A 25,850-nucleotide genomic window follows, 5' to 3' on the forward strand; every position below is an offset into this window, starting at 1 on the left:
TCGCACTTTTAATGTACTGATCTTCTTCAATCACAGATTCCTTGGATTCCATTTTGTATGCAAATCTTATGGGTCTACAATAGGCTGTGGAGGACGACTTTTGATTTCTCCAAATAGGCACCTTTTCGTTGCTGTTGTTAAATCCAGTCAAATCTAATGGGACAAGACAAGTAATAAATAATGATTCTTCACGCTTTAAATCTCTGTTAATGTCGGGTTCTAATAAAACTTGTTTATAAATGCTTTGGCCAGTAGCACCATCAAAACCAGCCTTACACGTTAGTGTCATTGTTTTTATTGCTTTGTCGTTCAATATCAAGTGCCTTAGCACAGGTTCCTGAACTGCACAGATTCTTTGCAAAGTATGAGTCATTAAATCTTTTAAAGGAACTGAAGCTGAATAGTCCTCCACTGTTATGTTTGCAGGATAACATTTCAATTTTGCATCTCTGACATCATTGTAAGCGGGGTAGATGTTATATTCTTTCTCCAAGGCTCCGCTTCTAATCAATTGATAGGAAGCTTTTGTCAGACTTGCATCAATTATTAAAGCCAGTGCTTCGTCTGCTGAATATTTAGTTGCTTTATCTGTATTTGATATATTTAAAACATTCTTGGCAGCAATAACAACAGATTCATCTCTAAATTTTTTATTAGCAGCAAAAAATAATTTATTGGATGAATGAGATTCAATTAAACAAGATACACGCCGTTTTTTAGTTTTATCAGAACTATTATCAAATGCAACTGGTTTTCGACCACGTCTACTTGCAGTTGGTTCATTGTCTTTTTTTCTGACAATTAAATATTCATTAAGCCAGTTCACAAACTTCTTTTCAAAATTTTTCACAGTATAGTTTGCAGATTTCCACTTTTTTTTATACAAGTAAACAAATCGTTGAACAGCATGTCTAAAATCAACGTCTTTAAAATCAGCAAATTTTGGCTGAATAAATTTTAATATATCTTCAGTAATATTTTGTTTTGAAATACTAAGATTGTTTTTTTGGAGAAAATTATGAATGTCTAAGTTTAACAAAACCATATCTAAATAATTATTGTAACAAGTATTTTGTATTTAAAAGTAAAATGTTATAATATATATGCCGCCTGGACTACTAATACTTGTTAGTAATTAAGTTACTACAAGTGTTAGTAAATAAAATTAAAAGTAATTAAATTACTGTCAGTGTTAGTAATTAAATTACTAACAACTACCGAAAATATGTTGTTGCTATGTTATGCAAAGTAAGGTATCCTTAGTAACCAAAAAAAGTTAACCTCATAAGAATTCTGAATCTCATTTTAATACATACCCCCAATATTGTGTATTTAGCGCAAGTAAAATACTGTTAAAACAACATTAATGTAAAAATGAGTTGTTGCTATGCAAAATTTAGTACCATAGCAACCAAGTTAAAACATACATAAAATCTGAACGGGGATTTAAGGGGACGAGCAATCAATTAAAACTCGATTGAAGCATCATATAGCTCAAATAAATATAAGACAACACATGGCAAATTGTGGTTATTATTAGTTATTGTGCGGCAAAAAATAAGTTTCTTAAGAAATTTTTTTTTTTAATCTGTGATTTTCAAAGTATAACTGAGATAACATGCTATAACAAATTTATTTCACACATTGGTTTTTCTTATCTCTAAATACTCTAGAATAACATGTACTAATTTTTTGTTTCAAAAATGTAGATGTAATTGAAATATAACACAACGTTGATGTCACCGTTAATTACTTATTTATAATTTTTTTATTTTTTTATTTTATCTCAATATTCAAATGCTTAGAGTCCTGGTAACTAAGGGATTTAATATAAATAAATTATCAATAGATTTCTCCTAATATATGTAGATACTAAAATTAAATAGGTTTTCAAGATTAGACAACTAAAATTTTTCCCATTTTGTCCACCTACTGGCCCACTGTGCAATGAGGAGGGAAGGAAAGCAAAACTATACCATTATCTTTACACAATGTTATTAATTGAACAGATAAATGAGACTGATGGTTGTCTAAAAGTAATAGCACAGGACTTTCTTTTTTGGGTTGACATGCCGAATAAAGTGGTTTAAGTAAGTAACAAAGCACTCTTCATTCATCCACCCTGACCCATTCGAAGCACCAATGCATTCATTTTGTCCATCACGAATAAAGTGATCAAAAAATTTCTTTCTCGGAAATAGAAACATTGGAGGCACACTATTGCCACATGCATTTACAGCTAACACCATTGTCACTAGTGTCCCCCGTTCTTGAGATGTTAATGCTCCAACTTGCTTATTACCTTTACGAGCAATTACCTTGTTTGGTTTTTGCACAGTGGTGATACCAGTCTCATTAACATTGTAAATATTAAATGCAGAAAAATGATTTCTATCTAAAACATCTGATAATTTTTGAAAAAATACACCTACATTAGCACGATTAAAACTAGTCGCTCGTGCAAGACTTGTTGCTTCTGGAGTTCTGATAGACGATCCTGAATGTCGATTTAAAAACCCTCTCATCCAGTCAGGACCAGCCATTGAAAGTTTTAAAAGATTTTTTTAACTTACCATAACTTTATTATGGTCATATACCTCTAAGTTTAACGTAAAACCCAAAAAAACGTCAAAAACGAAATTTAGAATTTTATATCGGGAAATAAAAAACATCAATAACTTTTGAAATTTTTATTGAATAACTGTAAGTTTTTTACAGCTGACGCGTTAAAGTTATAGTTATATTAATTAAGAAAAATTTAGGAAAAATATACAAAAACCATTCTTTAAACCACATTGTTGCAACTTACCCCTGTTGCAACTAGCCCCTGTTTAACTAGCCCCGGTCTCCCCTACAATTGAGAATAAAATGAAGACTATAATTCTATTAAAAAAATTACAAAAGAAGGTCTAAACATTCTGCTGGAAGAGCAAGTAGTTTCAACTTAGTTTCTCCGCGCAGCGGCCTTGCTCAGCAAGGTTCGTGTTTCGGAGTTAAAGAGTTGAGAGAGGGTTGCACCATGAATAATATCTAAAAAAATTAAAAAAAAAAACACAAAAAAATGAGTAGCCTCCTCGACTGTAGTGGCCCCCTTCGGGCCTTGGGGAGGTGAATAATCTAAAAAAAAAAAAAAAAAAGTTCCTTCTTTGATTCAGAACTTTGCCTCATAGAAGTAATGAAGGGCTGTGATGAGCAGAGCAATCTTAGCATTACATCTTCATTTATAATTTTTCTAAAAAATTTTCTTGTAAAATTTCCTCAAAAATTTTTAACATCTTTGTTTCTACCTTCCTGGGCTTCTTAAGATAAGAGGCTATTTGGAACGGGCTTGTCTCTTACAACCAGGTGTGAATGGACAATCATCTTGTGCACTCCAGCAGACATAGGATACAATTTAAAATGTGCTACATATGTATTAAATGTATCTTTGCAATATATTTCTAGTTTATTTGGATCTATTGGGTGCTTATAGGACAATTCACAAAGAATAATAAAAAATCTTTAAATAAGATCCTTATCAATTTCAAGTATTTAAGCGAAAGTTTTATGGCTTTTAAATGCCCTTTTTACTGTGTTTCCATCATTTCATGTACCAGAGCCTATTGGTACATCAGCAATAAGTCCGAGTGTATCTTTAATTTTTTCCTGAAGTTTTTTTTTCAACCTACAACTATTTTTTATTTTCAGGAGTGTTTGCATGAAAAAATTTGCAATCATTGTATCCTGGTCTTCTTCTCTGTCCAATATGTAACAGACATTCAAAACAACAAACCCAGAGATGGAGAGTGTGAATTCCAAGGTCCAAAGACATCTGATTTGGTTGTTTATTGTAAGCAAGTTTTGATTTATCCAAAGCTTTCCAAATTCTGTTTGTAGTGTGATCTATTATTCCTTGAAGATTCACAGAAGCACTGTAGTTTGTTGTGACAATTCTGGAATCTGGAATGCAATCACTTTTAGCTTTCACAATAAAATTGTAGGCAGGGTGTAACAAGCAACCTTTATCTAAAGTCCTTTGACGGATAGTTTGATAGTTAGTCCTACTAATTCTACAGTCTAACATTAAAGCTAAAACTTCTTCTGCTGAGTAGCTTTTAGAGCATGATCTTTCCATCAAATGTTTAATAACTTTGGCATTTTTAAATCGTCCCCCATTGTTAAAGATAAGAATAAAAGCATGAAACAGAATTTCAGTGGTAACACCTAATTTTTAAGTAATCTCTGAAGATCTTCTTAACTTAGACCTTGTTGAGAGATCTTCAAATAATTTTAAAGATGCATCTCGTTGTACATTTTTTATCCTAACTTGCTGTTGAGGTTCGTTTACAATAAATTCGATATTTAGCCATTTCTTGTAATGACTTATAAACCTTCCGTTTTGTCTACCTGTTTCAATCCATTTCTTTTTAAAGTTTTTCATAAATTTTTTGATTAACCTTATCTAACTGTAGTTCGGATAAAATTAGTAAATCAATATACAAAATTCGGTTTTTGCTTCCTTACTAATTAAACTTTTATATTTATTTTCATGCTTTCTTTTAATTAAGTAATCGTAAATGTCTTTATTCCTTATATTTAAAATTGGTTTCACCACTAAATAACTATTGAATATTATTTGTTTTGATTATTTTGTTTGTTCGATTTTGTTTATTTGATTGTTTTATTTATGTTTTGTTTGGTCCGCTTGTATACTAGAACATTCTGCTATTCATTATCACGGTTGAAACTCATTAAAAAACATTGGGAGTGAGAGGGGGAGCCACTTTTAGTTTAAGTACATCATGTTAAGACTGACCCTATAGATACAAAAGCAAACAAAAGCAGCCAAAACTTTTCCAAAAATTTTCTATAAACAACATACTTTCAAACGCAAAAAATTTCAAGGTGGGCAAACCTGGACGAAAATTTTCCTGGTTGATTAAAGTTTTATTTTCAAACAATTTATAATAAAAAAGTGCTAAACATACGGTAAATTGTGCCTTTTTATATAAAATTGTATATTATAAATTGTATATTATAAATTATTTTATAATGGTATTTCGTATTTAATAAAAATAATTAAAAAAAAAATTTATCTATGGTAGGTGTGAGCATGTATAAGTTGTAAGCATATATAAAGTTGGTAGAATTTTGCCTGAAAAATTGTGAACTTCTTCAATTTTTGAACTTCAAACCCTACCTTTTGAACCTTAAAAATTATATATAATTTAACTTTTTAATTTTTTTATTATAAAACAAAAATATTTTCTGCATTTATGGTATGGTACTGGACCACTGTGCGGCCAAATCAAAATTTGAGGACCTTTTTTTTTTGTTTTTCAAGTTAATCAAGTTTAATAATTATTATAATTTAAAAGTTATAATAATTATATTAATTATAATAATTATACTTATAATAATTTAAGTTTAATAATTGAGATTTAAAGATTTTAATATTTTTAACATATTTTTAAGACTTTAGTTTCACCTCAAGTAAAGCTTCCTGATGATGTTGTTGCACCTGTTGTAGCTCCATATTCAAAACTTCCTAGCTTTGATCTTCCTAAAATGCCTATTATGAAGCTATCATATGATATGAGTAATTTAACAGAAGTTACTCCTACTGTAAGTATTTAACAGAAGTTACTCCTACTGTAAGTATTAATTTTGTAAAGTTTTAATGTGATATAAGTAATATTACAGAAATAACACCCTTTGTAAGTATGATATAGGATAAAAAAATGTACATTTTTAGAATGTGTGGTCTAATTGAGTTGTTTATAATGGAGGTAATTTCTAAAGTTTACAACATTAAATTTTATGTTTAGCCTAAACGTTGTTGCATTTAAAACCTATAAAATTTTGGTGACACTTTTTTAACTTAACTGAAACCAAAAGTTAAATTGGTTAAAAAGATTGATAAAAAGTTTGATTAAAAAATTGACTTTTTTAAGTAATCAAAAAAAATTTATTTTTCTTTATGTAATATTATATTAGGTATATATAATATAAATAGTTTTTTTTTCAGCTAGCATAACCAACACTGTAGCATATAATTTTTTATTTAAAGGTAAGCGACACTCCATTACATAATGGAACAACAAATCGTTCTCTAAATCGACCTCAAGTTTCAAATAATAGTTTATTGGTTTCACCATTTCTAAATTATAATTCCGAGTCTCCTCAATCCTCTTTGACATCTTCAAACTTTACGTCAGTCAGTCAAAATAATGGTTCTTCAAAAATGACAAACTTTAAAAAGTAAGAAAAGCAAATGATGATTTTGTGTGTGTTATTGACTGTATTATTTTGATATTTATTATATATACTTTAAGGTTACCACCAATTGGAATTGATTACTTACAAAAAGCAAATCCAAATCCTTCTTGGAATAATCAAATTTATGATCAGTCTCCTTTTATATTTAACAAAAATTCAGATATTTTTTCTCTCTCAACTATTAGCAGTTCAATAAATGCTGCGCACAAAAAAGATTTTCAATATCTTGCTAGTACTCAATTCAATGCTGCTCAGCCAGCATCTGAGCTGGATAACACCACCAATGGTAATTATTTTTAGATTTATTTTACTGTTAATTATTTTTACCAAACCGAAAAAAAATTTTAATTTTTTTAATCTCCTTTTTTTTTTAAATTTTAGATATTAATATGTTGTTAAAACAATTATCATTAGAAAAATATCGATCTACTTTTGAAAGAGAAGAGGTGATTTTTTTTATTTATCATTCAACTTTAAACATAAAATCTTTTTTCAAGCTTAATATAATATAAAATAATGTATGCAATTGCAAATCTCATAATAAGTTTACATTTTCATGCACATAGTTATAGTTGACGCATAAAACTAAAATAAAAATAAACCCAAAAAACAAAGAGTGAAAATAAAATAAATAAATAGTAAAAGTTGTGAACAGAATAATATATTATATATTATATCTAATATTATATCTAAATGAAAATGAAAATAATAGTAATTACATTAATAAAACCTTTATGCTTTGTATGTGAACAGTTTTTTTTTTTTTCCTCATCCTCCATTTAAAAAAAAAAAGTTTATATGCACATTAGGAAAATCAGCATTGCTAACTACAAGTTACGTTTCATCCAGAAGGAATGTATTTTATTTACAAATACATCAATTTTAAATTTTGTTTTAAATAATTTTCTAAATAATATTAGTTTGTTATATTATAATATATATTATTATAATATAAATTAATTTAAAATTTTATTTTTTTAATTTATACATTTTGTGTATTTTTAATTAAACAGGTTGATATGGAAGCACTTAATGAAATGGATGATGGAGACTTAAAACTTATTGGAATCGATCAAACAATCAATCGTGATAAAATTTTACAAGCCGTTCAAAAAAAAAAGGTTTTTTTATTATTTATATTATTTACAAGAGCAAAAACTTTTCACAAAACTTTTGTCTCACAAAACTAATAAGGGTTGCTCCTATCACGCAGTTTTATCATGTTCTATCATGCAGATAGGGTTGCTCCTATCACACAGTTTTATCATGTTCTATCATGCAGATAGGGTTGCTCCTATCACGCAGTTTTATCATGTTTTATCATGCAGATAGGGTTGCTCCTATCACGCCGTTTTAAAGGAAAATTAGAAAGACATTGTTATCACTTTTATCCACTCTATTATTGATTTTATATAACTGTATTGATTTAGATTAAATCTCCGTATAACTATCAGATGTACGACTCCAAAGGAACTATGAATGGTATCTATCAAATAGGGAGATAATGTTATGTACATTTGTGTGCTTGTACAAAAAAACTAGACAATAAGGTTCATATTTGTTCTAATTTTTTTTGTTGTTGCCTTTTTTATCTACTTGTTAATTTTTTGATTTTTCTTTGTCCTTATAAGTTATTTGAATTTTCTTCAAATTTCTCAGAAATATTTTGAATTGCATCATAGATGTATTGAATTAAATGTTTAAAATTATCTGTCAAATCTTCTTCTACTTACAGTTATATATCTCTTATATGTCCTTGTATAGAATAGTGTTGTCATATATGGACTGGTTCTTCTAATAATGCTTTTTCTCTTTTAGACAAGATGAAAAAGTTAAACATAATTTTTTTAAACTATAAACAATTTTTTAGTTTTTAGTTTTTTTTGTTTATCTTGTTGCTGTTTTTTTTTTAGTCTAATTTGTTATTTTTTTGCCCATATTTTTTTCTGATCTAATTTGTTATTTTTTTCCCAACGTTTTTTTCTGATCTAATTCTGATCTAAAATTTTTTTAGAAAAACTTTTTAAAATCTTTTTCTTGTAACAAAAATATATTTTAAATTTAAAAAAAATGAATTTGAATCTTTATTCAATTATGAATTCTTTTTGTTTTCTACAAACTCTGTGCTAATTTTTTTTCTACTAGCCTAAAGTTTTTTTATGCTTGTAGGAACAAAAAAAGTTTTTTTATGCTAGTAGGAAAATGTTTTAACTAACAACCCTATTTTAGCCTTAAAATTCTCAATTTTAAAAAACTTGATAACTTATTGCAAAGATGTTTTCCTGCTTATCCTACCTATAGCCACACACTCCTGCTCTTTTTCATAATCTCTTTTTATCTAGACATCTACTTGGCTTCCTGCATAAATATTACAATTGCGTAATAACTTAATAAATGTTAAATAAACTTGCAAGAATTAATCAATTTAGAAATTGAATTAAATGGTTTTTATGAAAGTTTAACTTTCTTAAGTTAATTTTGTCACCAACTTTTTTGTCACCAACAACAATACAACAAAGTAAACAAAAATTAAAAAATAAGCTTAAGTAGTAGTAATACAAAAAACATATTAAAACATATATATGTATGTTATATATATATGTATGTTATATATATATGTATGTTATATATATATATGTTTATATGAATTCGTTCATACAAATAAATAACATATACATATTAACAAAAAATTAATACAGAATAGTAAGCAAAATATTTATTTTCTTCTTTCAGGAATGAGATAATATTTTCTTACCATTATGATGTACTGTGTCAACTTTTCTGTATACATGTTTGCACACATGTTGTACAGGATTTTATTTACTTTTGTTAAACAAGAACAAATTCTTTTTTGCAGTTTTTTCATTTTCAGCCAATTGTTTTTATACTCATAGCCTTTAAGGACCAGTAATCCTCAATAGGTCATAATTCTGGGACATGAGCTAGGGTATCTAATATAGGTAATATAATAGATTTTTTTTTCATACAGGTAATTGTTCACACTTATGGCATAGTGCAAAGAGGCCTGATAAAAGTGAATTGCAGAGTGCAAAGAGGCCAAAATACATAATAATCCTCACTGTGATATTTGTTAATAAAAGGAATTAATCTTTTGATGATGCAATTATTTTTATGTCATTTTTATTATTATATTTTTTTATGTCATGTTTGGTTAATTGCCAGTCCTGCAGGAACGATAAATGGTTGAAAGATTTCACCAGAGATATGGAAATCTACACAATTTTTTTTTTCAAATTTTTTTTTTGTGCTTATATTTTACATTTTTTTGAGCATTTTTTGGATAAAAAAAGAAAATATCTAAGTAAAATCTACTAGAATTTTTATTTGTATGTTAAATTGTAAAATACGACTCATCATCAATGACAAAATCATAGTTTCTGAATTTGTGACAAATTCTTTCACAGTTGCAACTGCTCTAACTCTTTATCAGTGCGATGAAGAACTTTTTTTTTTTAATGTTTTTACAATGTAGGAATGACTGCACTTGAATTTCTTTCTAATTTTTTTTGTTGAAGTTCCAAACCAGTTGTTCAAGAGATCTTTCAGACGATGTTACAAACATAATTTTTATTTTTCTGCATGATTATGGATTATTGTTTTTCCATTTTGCCACAAAGCATTTAATGGTTCTTTTGTGGTGATTATAGGAAACAAAATACTTAAAATTAGTTTAGCATTAGGATGCAAATTACAATATTTGTTTAATTAAGTCGTTGACTACATTTTGCAATAACTTTTTTTTATTAACTCATCTAAATAAACAAAACTTTCAGTGAAAGAAAACTAACACTTTAAAAAAAACTGACAATTTATAAGAAAAACAACAGGAAAAGTGAGGCTAGATAATTAAAAATTCCATAAGTTTTAATTGCTCAATGAATGTGCCAAATTTTTGTCACCAGGTGTTCAATTAGAAGGTGAGGGTTTTATATCAAATGGCAGAACCAAGAGTATTAGAAACAAAAGATAAAAGAGATAAAAGTTTTTATTAAGAATAAATGTTAGTATAAGATAATAAAAGTTGGACTGATGTCCAGTCCAAAGTGAAAATTTTTTTACAGGAAGATATCATGGTATATTATCTCCATAATATCATATTATTATGGAGATATTATGGAAAAATTTTATTTATCTATAAAATAAAAAATTTATTTAATCTGAGATTCTGAAACATAATTTTAGTAATATTATTATTTTTATTAATTTAATTTTTATTATATTTATTTTGAATATTTTATTTAAAACTATTTGTTATTAAGCATACAAGATTAGTTAGCTTGTTTTAGTTATGACATTTTTTTCATTTTTTTCTTAATTGTCAGCGCTTTAGAATTTCCTCCAACTTTTATGTTTTCTTTTGTTTTCTAGATTTTTATTTGTATAATTTAAGTTATATTGCAAACAGTTTTTTGCTATATCTTTTTTTTTAACTTATGTAGTAATTCTCTCCTAACTTATATAGTGGTTTACCTCTTTGAAAATGAATTTGCTTAAAAAAAAATTAAACAACATTACACAGCTTGAGTCAACATTCCTTATATCATTATGAAACCTATAGATTAGACAGTTTAAAATCTTTTTTGTTTGTCTATATCAAGGGTTGTCAACATTTTTGTACTCTGGAGCACATTTTATCTTTATTTAAATCTTCACACTATATATATTATATTGTTATTATATCATATATAATAATTGTTTAGTTACTATTTTATAAACAGATATATATCATCATCACTTTCTATCAACAGTCATTATAGAGGTATGATTATCAGAAAGTTCATTAATATAGATAAAAAACTTTATTGGTTCAATGAATTTTTTTCATCCTTGATTACTTGAAATTTTAAAAACGACCCCTTCAAAGAAACTTGAAGAGTAAGCCATCAACAACAACTTCAGTCATCAACAATCAGCCTTTAGGTGAAAAGTAAGTATTTGAATTAATAAAAAATGTTAAGCTTTACAGTCAGCTCAGTGTTGCTAAAACAAAGCCATTTAGTGGGATGACCATTTAAGTCACTAATAACAACTATTGACTTGGTCAATTTAATCAGAATCTTGGTAAGTCTTGTCTTGGTAGTTGTGCTAAGAAGGAGAATAACAAAGAACAAAAAGAAAGATGATTGAGTGAAGATTGGTGCAAAAATACATATAAGAATAGTCAGAGAACTCAAGTTAATTGCACAACCAATCAGATTTCACAACCAATCAGATTTCACAATCGATAGATTAGTTGATAGATATGCATATGTCCAGGTCAAGCATGTGATAACTCGATTTTTTTACAAAACAAATGATAATAGCCAGCAACACTAAGATCCAAATATGAAGCACACAGAGAGCAAAGACAAATAGGTCTTCACAAAAGGTCTGGTGAGTTTAAAAAGTGGTCTGAGTCAACTGATGAAAACTTTGAAAACAGATGAAAACTTTGTAACTGAATGTTTGTAAAGGATTAATTAAAACAGAATTTTTAAAAACTTTTGCATTTTCAAGTCTAAAACATTTTAGTAGTTAGAAATTGAGATTTGTTTATTTAACACTGTTTTCTTTGACAGTTGTCAAGGGAAACAGTGTAAGCAATCATGCAAAAAATTAGCCTGAACATAATTTGACATTATCAACCACCACCTACATTTACTTCAATCTTGACCAAGTGATCAGAAAAAATTTTTTATTGAAGGACAACCTCTTCAGTCAGATTTGTCAGGCTAACGCAACAAGCAACAAGGTAATTTAGGCACTTGGTTTTCCTGCAACTAAATATTTTCCAAAAATATTATCTAGTTTGTTTCCAGCAAAACATTGTTTTTTTGCAATCTGATACTATTGCTAATTAACTTAGCAACAATTAGCAATAACAACAGCTTAAGATTTTCTTTTAAGGTTGATTGCTTTGAAATCATGTGGGTAGCCCTTGCCCAAAAGGGTTAGGTAGTCACTGCACCTCTTTTTTGTTCCTTCTTGTTAACTTTCAGTGGACTCCTAATTGGCTCTTTCAGTTTGCTTCAAGTGCTCTATTTTTTTTTTTTTTTCTTCGTTTCTAACAAGACTGCAAGCAACCACTATTAGAGTTGGAAGTTACTGGAAGAGAAAAGATGATGATTGTAGAGCAAGATAACGATTGACAGGCGACTTAAAAGATTGTAAAGTGTATGAATCAGGAAAGCAAGATGAAGGAAGCAAATTCCAAAGAACTGATGTTCGAGGAAAAAAGCTAGAGAAATAAGAGTTTTTGGAGCACTTAAGAACAGTCACAGAAAAAGGATGAGACTTGATTGAATGACGAGTAACACGAGAATGAATTTTAGTAGATGGCACAAGAGACGCTAGCTCTTTAGAGCAGTGCCTATTATAGTATTTGTAGAAAAGAAAAGCAGCATTACGATGTGATAATGGTTGAAGGTTGGTTCTAATAATGCCATAGATATGGCATTCCATACAAGGCCGGATTTGAGATTTATAGGTAGAGAATAGAATCTGTAGTAAGAAAGTGTCAAGCTCGATAAAAAGATACAACCTTAGCAGATGCTAATTTTGAAACGGATTCGAAAGATCGGAAGCTGCAACTTTCATACCTAGTTTCTGATCAAATTTTGAGAAAGAAAAAAAGCAGTGTTCCTCTTATCCTTTCTCCTAATAGTTGGTTGACATATATCTCAAATGCTTTAAAGAAGTCTTGCATCGTAATGTTTATGCAATAGATTTGAACAATTCTTTCTGTATGAATTGTTGTGAGATGCTTTTGGCATTTTTTCATACACAGTTTGAGTCAACATTCCTGATATCATTATGAAACCTATAGATTAGGCAGTTTAAAATATTGGGTGGTGTATACCGCCATATTTTAAAATATCCATCAACTAAAACTCAATCTTGCTTGACTTATCATTCATCAGTCTCATTCTTTTACTGTATCTGTACCTGCATGCTCTAAAAACTTTTATTCATCTAGTTTTTTTCCCCACACTTCAACGCTTTGGAACTTTCTCCCATCTTCATGTTTTCCTGACTCATACAACCTTCAACTTTTTAAGTCTTCTGTCAACCATTTCTTTGCTCTTTAACTCTTTTTTTCTAGTAACTTTCAACTTAATAGTGGTTGCTTGCAGCCTTGTATTTTTTATTCTGATTTACTCCCAACATGGCTCGCAGCCTTGTTGAGAGTCAAAATAAAAACTAAAATAAAAAAAATGACAAACTCCCTCCTTAACTTCTTATTTTTCCATAATTTATTTCTTATATTCATAATTATTAATAAATGATAGACAAAAATATTTCAAAATAATAAAATTACTATTCAAATTTACATACACACAGAGAAATGTATTTACAAAATCTAAACAAGCTAAACAAAAAACACTAATACAAACAAAACATTTTGATAAAAAAATCTATCTATATGTCAATGTCATCTTTGGCATTGCATATCATTAGACAATGCCTCATAATTAGGAGAATGTTGATAATCTTGTTAGCAAACAATCATAAAGATGCTTGTTGGTGAGTTAAGATCAATATCTTGATTTTATTAGTTTTATGTTTGAAAACAATTATTCACATTTGATTCACAAATTCACAATGATAAAAATGATTTAATTTTATATGCTGCAATAAAATTTTCTGTCCACTCTAATCCAAAAGTCCTCTGATATTAAGGATTTTAGCAAAATAACATTCTTTAGGTCTAAACTTCTAGTTCTTCTGCCTTTCCTTGAACAAATTCTACAATACATCCGGCCATTTTCATTACATTTATTTGGCAAGTAGAAGCTACAGAAGGAAACAATAGAAGCTACAGAAGGAAACTATAGACTCAATATGTGTAAACTGCAAAAATCTCTTCAAACTGCTTTTTAAGTACTTGAAGGTGCTTAATAAAAAATGACACTTTTAATTCATTGTTCCCTAACACTTTCTTTACATGTGGAAATGTACAAGAGGCTTGATCTGCAGATGTAATATTAACAAATCCAAATCCTTTAAATGACTTTACAGAGCTTATTATTTCAGCTATATTTTTTTCTTTTCCCTGCAATATCAAATAAGAAACAGCCACATATTTCCAAGTCAGTCCCTAACCGAGTTTGTATGTCTGTTAAAATTACATATATTCTTCTTGTGACGTCTTGTATTTGTTAGAAAATCCCTCTAACTAACAATCAGTACCAGTTCTACTTACTTCTATACAAACTTCTTTAAACATCTCACCACCAATGAAAGGTTTCTTCTTTTTTGTCAGCAAGAAATTTAGAAAGAAGCAATGGGAAAATTATTTTTCAAATTAATGAAACAAAATGATTCTTTCCAGTCTCAGATTCCTCCCAGTCAGTGTTAAAACTATAGGTTCGTTATCTTTTACTCGGTTCACTCATTTTAGGACTAAAAAAATAAATAGCAATTGAACTACAGTATAATATCAATTTTATAGAGACAAGCAAGTATTGTCAGCAGTGGAACCACTCATACATACAATATTGCAAACATATAAGTGTATTTAATAAACCTAGGCACTCATAAAAAAATTAAAATTCTACAAATATTTTCTGAAAACTATAAAAGTAAACAGAAAAGACGGTAAAGTGGGTTCGGGTAGAAAGAACAGTGAAAATCTGATTAAGAAGACTGCCCCAATTTTCAATACCAGTTTAGTCATACTTTTTTCAGTTCCTTAATATAAGTTCAAAAATTTCAAAGATATAAAAGTAAAACATTTTATAAGATAAAAGATAAAAAAGTATAATGAAAAAAGAGAAGTAAAAAATCAAAAGTAAATTAAAATAAAAAATTTGTTGTTTTTATTTTATCCAAAATTTTTTTGTTTTTTAGTTGGCAAATTGAATTTTATCAAGAATATTCTTCACTTGCACAATTTATCTAGCTGCATGATTATTTATGGCAATTTATAAAAGAAAATGAAGTTCGTAGTTTCGTAATAATCTTCCGTAATCTTTTAAAGATATATTTAAACATAAAAGTAAACTTATCTATATATAACAAACCTAAGTTTTTAATTTTTCTTTTTTAATCTTTTTTGCTTACATATATGGTTAAATGTTTATATTTAATTTTTTAAAAAACATCTTTTTTCTTAATATGTTTTATTTTCAATTTTTCGTTTTTAGAAATTTTTTTAAATTATTATGTATTATAATAGTTTTGTAAACTTTTTGTAAATAAAGAATTTTTAGTACTTGACAAATAATTTTATCTTGCTATAGTTTAAATTCTTCTATTTTCTGAAGTTTGACCCTTGACATTTGTAAATAGAAAGTTGTATTCTCTTAATTTTTATTTCTCAATCTCAAATATTGTTATACTTGCTATCATTATTAAAAGTTTCAAAAGAAACTTCTTTCATGTAAATTTCATAAACTGTTGTTTATACCCATTGATTTTTGCCATATCTTAATGTACAGGTATGAATTTTTTTTTTATTTTTTAGGTCAATATGCTTTCATTTATAGAAATTCTTAAAGTATTGTTTATTGGGTTAGGATTTATGGGTGACAAAATAAACACAACTATTTATCTTATTTAATGGTGAATGGTGAACTATTTCACCAAAAAGCACTTGAATATTAAAGATTTCTATTATTATAATAATTTGTTGCCCAGCTGAGCAAGTGTTTTGCCAACTTATCCATTATTCCTGCAAAACACAGTATCTGTGGGTAAACCTATGCATTTGTTTATTTATTTAATAGCATAGGTTTTTTGTTTTTTTTCCCTCTTTTCATATTGTCGTTACTCAACTTTAGTTTATAATTTAGATTTAAAATTTCTAATTTAATTTAACATGTTTTGTTAAATTAAATCAGAATCTTCTAATGATATTTAAGTATTTGAATTGAAAAGTGATTATGAAGTTAACCGAGCAACTATATGCTCGAAAACAAAGTATATTATATGGTGTCAAACGTGGTAAAGTACCTGCTGTGCTTCGACCACGTGCTCCTCCTTTGAAAAAAGTTGCTGGAAGTAATTTTTTATCCTTTTTTTATCACTTTATATAATGTTTAGATTTTTTTAAATTTAAAATTTAATTTTTAAAATTAAATATTTCTCATTTTGTTTTTAAATTTTAAATTTTTGTTTTCACTTTAGCACCATCCTGCGTTGAGCAAATGTCAAGTATGTTTGATTGCTGGAAAGTTAATGGTCACAGTGACGCACCCTGCTCAAAAGAGATAGAAGCATTTCTTTTGTGTGCTAATGAATCAGTAAGTTGATGCTTTTTAATGTGTAAAATTTAAACTTGTGTTAACATGTAGTACAATGAATAAATAACATGTGATTTACAATGATACTACAATACTTAAACTATTATGCATTGAGCAAATAGCACCTATCTTTTTCTATAAGATAAATATAAAAAAAGTAAATATAAAAAAAGAAGTTGATAACATTAACTATTAATAATAATAACTAGAACCCATGAAACTGATCATGTTACGTCTATATCATTGCTGCAAAGCAAAACTATTTTAAGTCCATTTTTGGTGATTATGATAGGTCTATGTTTTTAATCCTACTTTTTTTTTTAATTCATTATTGTTACAGTAATTATGTTATACATATGTTTACAAAATTTTTACAAAATTAAATTTCTTCTTACAGTGCATCAGGTAACATCTTTAGGATTATTGGTTCCTTCCTTTCCAATTGTAGCATAAAAGTTATCCTCGATGGACAGCACTCTTCTTCATATCCTGTAGCTTCAAGGGTTCCTTAAGGTTCTATCCTTGGCCCTATACTCTTTTTAATTTACATTAATGATCTTCAGAAATTCTCACATCTAAGGTGGCATTGTTCGCTGATGATACTATCATTTATCTTTAATTCAGATAAAGCCCAATTTTTTCAGCCAATTGTTATTGCAGTAATTTAGATCTTCCTATATTTATGAACGGTGATGTACTCATATATTATATTGTACGAACTTCCAGATATTCTCACATCTAAGGTGGCATTGTTTGCTGACGATACTACCATTTAATCTTGTCCTAATAAGAAACCAACACTCTCTGATTGCTTGGAGGGGGCATTTGAGCTTGAAAAGGATCTCACTTTTGCTACAGCATGGGGCTTACAGTGGCTGGTGAACTTCAATACAGATAAAACTCAATTTTTTCAGCCAATCATTATCACAATAATTTAGATCTTCCTATATTTATGAACGGTGATGTACTCGATGAGTCATCTACTCTTCATCTTCTAGGATTAACTCTTACCTCCAATCTTTCTTGGAAACCATATATCAAATCAGTTGCAAAATTAGCATCTGCTAAGGTTGCATCTCTTTATTGAGCTCTACACTTTCTTACTTCGGATTCTATTCTCTATCTCTATAAATCTCAAATCCGGCCTTGTATGGAATACTGTTGTCATATCTGGAGTGGATCTTCTAATGATACCCTTTCTCTTTTAGACAAGGTGCAAAAACGAATTGTAAACATAGTTGGACCTGCTCTTGCAGCCAACCTCCAACCATTATCACAATGTTGTAATGTTGCTTCTCTTTCTCTTTTCTACAAATACTATAATGGGCACTGCTCTAAAGAGCTAACATCTCTTGTGCCATCTACTAAAATTCATTCTTGTGTTACTCGTCATTCAATTAAGTCTCATCCTTTTTCTGTGACTGTTCCTAAGTGCTCCAAAAACGCTTATTCATTTAGTTTTTTTCCTCGAACATCAGCTTTTTGGAATTTGTTTCCTTTATCTTGCTTTCCTGATTCATATAATTTGCAATCCTTTAAGTCATCCGTCAATCGTTATCTTGCTCTACAATCTTCATCTTTTCTCTTCCAGTAACTTCCAACTTTAATTGGTGGTTGCTTGCAGCCTTGTTGGAAGCAAAGATGTTTAAAAAAAACAAAAAAAACTGTCTAATGAATGTAGCATTTAAGTTGAATTAGAATTTTTGACCAGGTGAATTGCATAGAATCATAATATGGCTACGTATAAAAATGTTTTTCTATTGTTTCCAATACATTTTGTTGTACAATATGCACAGTACCATTAAAAAAGATTTTCTTTTAACTAAAAATTTGAAATGTTTATTACATCCAAGAAGTCCAAGACTTCAAGTGTGATAATTAATTCTTTGTTATCATATATATTTTAAAATGCAACTTTGCAAACTGCAAAAATTTTAATAACTTTTGATTTTTTAAGATTCTAAAAAAAAAAAAAACTAAAATTAAAGGTAAAATTTTGTAAGCTTTTTTTTTGTGCTGATTTGCAGCCATGGCGCAGTTGTAGCGCACTTGCCTCAGAAACAAAAGATCCGTGGTTCAAAACTAGGTAAGTTTTGCAGCATCAGTTAGGAAAGAGGCGTGAACTTCCAATTAAATGCTTATCGACGATGCTCTGTGAAAAGACCATAAAGACTTCTTTAAGCACCTAAATAAGATTTAAAAAAAAAAAATCTTAAAAAAAAAAAAATCTTGAAAAAAAAAAAAATCTTGAATAATAAATTAATTAACAAGCTCTTAATAAAAACTTAAATTCTTGATATTTGTTTCTTTTGCAGTTGTTTTAACTCGGCATTTAGTAAAAAAATAAAGTATTCTTATTTAGAATACTTATTTCTTGAATCTTCAGGCTCGTCATCTGAAACATTAAATGAACAATTGGAAAAAAACTATTTGCCATTTTTTGAAGGCGGGGCAATCAAATTCAAAACCTTAGAGAGCTGGCTAATTGAAGGAATAAACAATTTTAAAATTTCTGTATTGTTAAAGTTTTGTGCACTGAAACAGCCATATAGTTCCCAAATATAAATCTTGATACAAAGTTCTAGTTTCAGAAAGTTTTTCAAGTTTGAAACAATCAATATCATGGCCAGAAGATAGCGTTCTTAATAATACACTACGTTTTTTAATTAAATCATCTAGAGATGTAACAGAGGTGTCTTAGATATGTAACGGAGGTATATCAGAACCGGAGGTTCAAACTAAGACTTTTGATTCATAGTTTATAAACAATTTTTAATAAATGTTTTACTTTTTTTAACTTTTTAATATCAAACTTTGTTTAACTTTTTAATATCAAAACAAATGTCTTGAATCAAAACTGTCTATTTCAATAAAATGCGCTGTGCTTTCACATTTGATCTTTGTTATAACTTCCTATTAGGTCTATCAGAACTTGAAAAAATCAATCAAAATCATTCCAACCAAAACCAATCAATCAATTTGCTTAATAATGTAATTGAAGAATTAGAAGGTGCATTTTTAAGAAAATTGATTTTTATCTCAATTAAATGTTCAGTTGTTTTATTCAAAATGGCACAAAATTTAATTTCAGCTCATGTTTCTGACACAGAAATAAAGTCTTCTGGAGGGTAACACAAACTTTTAGATTTAGATAAGTTATTGTAAGATGGAAATACTTCACAATAAGGATGGCAGTCCCAGAATCCTGTACAAATTGTTCGTCCCAAAATTCAGAGAGTTACAAAATTTCTTGGGAATTAAAAAAAAGGTACAACAAGTTTAAGCTTGATTTGTAAATAAAAAGTTTTTAAAATAAAAATTAAATTTATTATTAATTTTATTAATTTAATTAATAATTTAATTATTAAAATCTAAATTAAATTAAATTATAATTAAAGTCTTTAAATTAAATATAGGCTTTGGTATAGCAACTGTTTGATTATATGTTTGGTATAGTTGCTCTCTCTGTTTGATTTTGTATTCTCTTTGCAATGTTTTATTCTCTCTTTTACTGTATTTTATCGAAAATACAAACTAAAAACATTGCTCTTCTGCAAAATATGTACATATATGTATAAAATATATACATATATGTACAAAATATGTACATATATGTACAAAATATGTACATATATGTATAAAATATGTACATATATGTACAAAATATGTACATATATGTACAAAATATGTACATATATGTATAAAATATGTACATATATGTACAAAATATGTACATATATGTACAAAATATGTACATATATGTATAAAATATGTACATATATGTATAAAATATGTACATATATGTACAAAATATGTACATATATGTACAAAATATGTACATATATGTACAAAATATGTACATATATGTACAAAATATGTACATATATGTATAAAATATGTACATATATGTACAAAATATGTACATATATGTATAAAATATGTACATATATGTATAAAATATATACATATATGTACAAAATATGTACATATATGTACAAAATATGTACATATATGTACAAAATATGTACATATATGTACAAAATATGTACATATATGTACAAAATATGTACATATATGTATAAAATATGTACATATATGTACAAAATATGTACATATATGTACAAAATATGTACATATATGTATAAAATATATACATATATGTACAAAATATGTACATATATGTATAAAATATGTACATATATGTACAAAATATGTACATATATGTACAAAATATGTACATATATGTACAAAATATGTACATATATGTATAAAATATGTACATATATGTACAAAATATGTACATATATGTACAAAATATCTAAAGCAATAGTAACTCTCTTTTTTTTTTACCAGAGAAAGAAATTTATTTTTGTTTATTAAAAACAATGTGAAAAGAACGTTGCAGGCTTACAAAAAATCACTGCGAAAAAGGTTTTATAATCCAAAACTATTGTAACCAGAAGTTCCATAAACTAATCAGTATGCAGAACTGGCAATCAAGTTTCTTCATTATTTTTATTTTTTCTATAAAATGAAGGAGAAAGTTTATTTATTAACTATTAAATTTTTGACTAACATTGTGCTAATTACTTCACTTTTATTTTTTTACCAATCAGTAAAAAAAAAAAAATTTAAACCTATAAAAAATGTATATATAGTGACTCATAGTTTATAAACAATTTTTAATAAATGTTTATAATATCAAAACTAATATATTATTAAAAATAAATAAAACTTTAGCACTTGCTAATGGGAAGATCAAAAATTTTTAATAGAAGGAATACCTTAATTTTATTATGAATTTTTTTTATTCATTCTAATTCCAATGTGTGCATGGTTTGAATTCCATTTTTAAGCCCACTCAATTTAATTACAAATATGTGGGTGATTTACAAAGGTTTTCTTAACATCGCTTTAATTAACGAAGTTCGTTTTTTAAATAAATTAAGTACCGTTTATTAAAGTAGAAATTGTTTTTTGAAGATTAAGATTATATTTGAGATTCAAATGGTTTATTGTTAAATAATGAAAAATCTGAAGTTAAAATTAAGCACCAAGTTATTGGACCTGCTATAACAAAAGTCAAAAAAATTGTAAAATTGTTTTAAAAGGTCCCCAAACAAAGTTGAAAATTATTTACGAAAGTAAGTAAAAGTTGAGTTTGGAAAGCTCACCCATTTAATCATGGGTCGCAAAACCTGATGGAGCAGCTTGTTGCTTATGCTAGACTGATTTGTGAAGTTAAAATTAAAAGAAAATTAGTGTTAAAAAGGCACTTCTACATTTAGAATTGAATTCCAACATTGACAATTCAATTAAAATGAATGAAAAGGAATGTAAAATGCAACGTTAAAGCAACTATGGTAGCACTTTGTGGACGAGATCTATAAAGGTAGAAAAATAACTTTTAAAATTCAAAAAGAAATACTGTTCTTTGATAGTAGTAGCTCAAGATGTGATCACCTTCAAAGAACATGATTATATACTATCTATAAAATTAAAATACAAAAAAAATTGCATAAGTGGTGCCCTGTAGGTTTAAAAAAAATTTTTTTTTTTAAATCTACAAGGCACTACTTATGCGACTTATTTGAGTTAAATTTTCAATAAGATACAAAGTACTTACCTTCTAGAGTAAAATCCATTTTAGTAACAAAATGAATCCATGACAACAACAAAATAATTTTTTAAATCTTTTGTTAAATGGTACTACAAGTATTGTAAACTTTTAACTCAAATTTTTTCATAAATAAAATTACATTTTAATGTTTAACATAAATAATGACTCAAGATATTACCAATGAGGAATTGTTTTTGTGAATATATCATCATCTAGTCGATTCTTTAAACTGACTTTTGTCCCCTAGCTTGTATAAAACTATTCACCGTGCATTGTCTTGGCTAGTTTCGTCGTCTGGCTCTACAAAATCGTTTAAACATATATAATATAACATAATAGAAAACTGTAGTAGTTCGAAAACTATGTGTGAAATTAATAGTAATTAATTTCACTTTGACAGCATATACATTGTGTAGTTATTCTAGGTAAATAAATTAAATTATAAATTACAAATCATACAGCTCAAGATATTTATCAATGTGAGTTTTGAATAAGTTCAAGCTTTCACTTTTGATTTGATAAAATCTGGTAGTTTGTTTCTCATTGATGAGACTCTATTTGTTAAGAACTGATGACGAATATGAATTTTAATTTATGGCCCTTTGTGTTGGGCTGATACAAGAAAAAAATATTACAATTTAGTTCTACAATATTTATTATTTTAATTAGTTTTTACATTTGAATTACGTCACCTCTTTTACGTCTTTTGTCCGGTGTGCTTAAGAAAAGTATTTTCTTGTTTCATAACTTTGTTTTCAATCTGGGGTATACATTTAGTTGCGTAACGTTGAACTTGTTCAAGTGCAATACTTTTAATGTATGAGCACCATGCCTGTATCGCAAATTCAAAACTGGGTCTTATAAATGTTACGTATAGTATCTTAAACATTTTTTTGTTAATGTAATGAAATATTTTTTTCAACATTCCAAGCATTGAATAAGCTTTTGATGCGCAATTGGTTATGTGACTTTCCCATTTAAGATTTGATGACGTAGTCATTCCAAGATCTTTTTCGGTATCAGAGACTACTAATATTTTGTCGTCTTTTATAAATATAGGCAAGGTTATTTTTTCCAAAGTGCATAATACTATATTTTCCACTATTAAATTGTAATTGCCAGATATCTATTACCATTCGCAGGCTTGGTTAATTTCATTCTGAAGCAATTGACAATTCTCAGAGCTAGCTACTTTCCTGATTAACTTGGTGTCATTTGCAAAGAGTTTAGAGTTTTCTAAAATCTCTAGTAAATCGCTGATATATAAAATGAATAAGATTGGATGTAAATTTTGGAATAAGATAACACTAATATCTTATATCGTATTTTAAAGCTCATGAATATGCAAAATATAATCGTTATGACATCGCTTTATAATTGCGTTATGACATCGCTTTATAATTGTCTCATCATGATTACAAAATATTAGGAAAATATAGTTAAGTTACAACTGTATTTTGTACTTAAAAGTTTTAAAATCTTTTTCAAAACTTTAAGTTTGTTTTATCAAAAAAAGAATATTTAAAATAAATAGTTTCAATTGTCATTCATTGACATTCAATTGTCTATCATCTGCGCTTTTATATTTTCCCAAAAGTTATTATATATATATTGAATATATTTTTAATTAAGTATATTTATTAAAAAATACTAAGGTTTTTTTTTTACACATTTTGTCATGTTTGTTTATTTATTTATTTTTTGCGTTTGTTTAATTTACTTATTTTTTCTTTACACTTTTTTTTATATATATATTTTCTCAAGTTCATATTAGTTACAATTTTTTTCACATCATAATATAAGCAAAATATACTTCCGTTTAAAAAAAAAAAAACAGAAAAAATAACACTCAGTTAAAAAAGAATAAAATATAATAAAATAAAAATAAAATAGTTTTAAGAAAGCATTAGTTGAATATATTATGAAAGACTTGTTAAAATGATATTGTTATAGGGAACTCGTAGAAGTCTTATCATCGTTAACACTTAATAACATATGTGACGCATCTGACCAAAACCAGTCGGATGTCGCGTTATGTTATATTGGGAAAACCATCAAAACATCTCAAAAATTCAATTTTTATCATTATTTATTTTTTTGCATAATTGTTTACATAATTTTGCATAATTGTTTACATAATTATGTAAACAATTATGAAAAAAAAAAAAATAATGATAAAAATTAAATTTTTGAGATGTTTTGATGGTTTTCTCAATATAACATAACGCGACATCCGACTGGTTTTGGTCAGATGCGTCACATATATAGATAAAAGTTTGAACAACGACTTATAAATGAGATTTATACTCAATATGCTACGTATGTTGTGTAAAATAAACTCCAGGTGTATGTAAATTTTTTTAAATGGTATTATCTTATAATTTTTCTGTTCTAAGTTTAAATTTAAAATTTTAATTGAAGTAAGCTGAGGTAATCGAGGTAAACTAAAATGACAAAAGTTTTAACTGTTGAAAGCTGATGTTGAAATCGCAAAAAAACTAAAATTCCAAATTTAACTAAAAATCTCTAAGCTATAGCACGGACCTGTTATGAAAATGTAAACAGTTTAATATATTTTCATTTTTTGTGTTCTCTTTTTCGTAAAAGATATTTAATCAACGCTTAGTTTGTGTGTCAATACGAGTTTTTCCTACTAACATGATTCCGCTCTTCTACCTAAATTGGCTCTTCTACCTCGTACACTCTTCTACCTCGTACACTCTTCTACCTCGTACACTCTTCTACCTCGTACACTCTTCTACCTCGTACACTCTTCTACCTCGTACACTCTTCTACCTCGTACACTCTTCTACCTCGTACACTCTTCTACCTCGTACACTCTTCTACCTCGTAAACTCTTCTACCTCGTACACTCTTCTACCTCGTACACTCTTCTACCTCGTACACTCTTCTACCTCGTACACTCTTCTACCTCGTACACTCTTCTACCTCGTACACTCTTCTACCTCGTACACTCTTCTACCTCGTTCTACTCTTATGTTTTTAATTGTTGTTATTGCTTTTTTCTAAAAGCAAAAAAAATTTTGAAATGTTTTTTGTAATTTATTAATTCGAGATGATTATAAAACAGAATGATTTATCTTATAGATGACTTTATAGATAAGAAAGTGAACATTTGTATTACTATTTAATTTTTATTCTTTACATTATTTATAATTATTTTCAGATTGAAAATTATCATGTTGCTAAAAAGGAAAAGAAAACTGGATGGAACCAAGAAAAACTTGACGAACTTATCGCAAGATATACTGTTCCGCGTAATAAAGATGAGAAAAAACAGTTTTTACCGATAAAATAATGATATTACCTCGCAAAGTTTATTATCTTATAAAACATAGTTTATAGCTTCCTCCAGGCAAATTGCTTGCACAAATTAATTTTAAAGCATAAAAAAAGCGGCATAGTCATATTTTAAAAGTTTTGAGAAAGTATTGATATCTTAAAAAAGTTATTAAATGAAGCGAAGAATAAAAAATTTAAAATAAAAAACATTTTATTTTATGTAAACTATTAATAAATCAAATTATAGCTCTTTATAATTTGTGTATGTATGTAAAAATGTAAAAAAAAATTTAAGTGATTAATGAAGACTTTCTCAAAACATTTTAAATGTGAGTGACTTCGATGTAATCGATTGCGACTTGAAGTCGTATTTTTTAGAATCCTAATTTATCGCTCTAATTATAATTCTATTGGAAAATATGACT

The 25,850-nt window shown here is 27.5% G+C and overlaps 2 protein-coding genes across 2 annotated transcripts in view; both read left to right on the forward strand.

Annotated features, from left to right (window-relative positions):
• Positions 1-15,506, forward strand: part of LOC136072077 (ankyrin repeat and SAM domain-containing protein 6-like) — a 52,282-nt gene extending 36,776 nt beyond the window's left edge. The window contains exons 8-14 of the mRNA XM_065820262.1: positions 5,455-5,604; positions 6,050-6,240; positions 6,315-6,544; positions 6,640-6,704; positions 7,272-7,379; positions 7,689-7,808; positions 15,109-15,506. Coding sequence (XP_065676334.1) covers positions 5,455-5,604; positions 6,050-6,240; positions 6,315-6,544; positions 6,640-6,704; positions 7,272-7,379; positions 7,689-7,763 — 819 coding nt within the window. The 3' untranslated portion in view covers positions 7,764-7,808; positions 15,109-15,506. The remainder of the gene's footprint in view (positions 1-5,454; positions 5,605-6,049; positions 6,241-6,314; positions 6,545-6,639; positions 6,705-7,271; positions 7,380-7,688; positions 7,809-15,108) is intronic.
• Positions 15,507-16,085: 579 nt separating this feature from the next.
• On the forward strand, positions 16,086-25,458 carry LOC136072078 (small ribosomal subunit protein mS37-like). The gene is made up of 3 exons (XM_065820263.1): positions 16,086-16,260; positions 16,387-16,502; positions 25,310-25,458. The coding sequence occupies exons 1-3, from the start codon at positions 16,143-16,145 to the stop codon at positions 25,439-25,441; spliced, it is 366 nt and encodes a 121-aa protein (XP_065676335.1). The 5' UTR covers positions 16,086-16,142; the 3' UTR covers positions 25,442-25,458.
• The last annotated feature ends 392 nt before the right edge of the window (positions 25,459-25,850 follow it).

The sequence above is a fragment of the Hydra vulgaris genome, chromosome 15 (genome assembly GCF_038396675.1).
Source record: "Hydra vulgaris chromosome 15, alternate assembly HydraT2T_AEP".
Classification (NCBI taxonomy): Eukaryota; Metazoa; Cnidaria; class Hydrozoa; order Anthoathecata; family Hydridae; genus Hydra; species Hydra vulgaris.

What these genes read in the sequence shown, in the direction of transcription:
- LOC136072078 (XM_065820263.1), top strand. Translation starts at nt 16,143, where the DNA reads ATGAAGTTAACCGAGCAACTATATGCTCGAAAACAAAGTATATTATAT. An exon ending in TTTGAAAAAAGTTGCTGGAA is followed by an intron (nt 16,261 to 16,386) that starts GTAATTTTTTAT and finishes TTTTCACTTTAG; the next exon opens with CACCATCCTGCGTTGAGCAA. An exon ending in TTTTGTGTGCTAATGAATCA is followed by an intron (nt 16,503 to 25,309) that starts GTAAGTTGATGC and finishes AATTATTTTCAG; the next exon opens with ATTGAAAATTATCATGTTGC.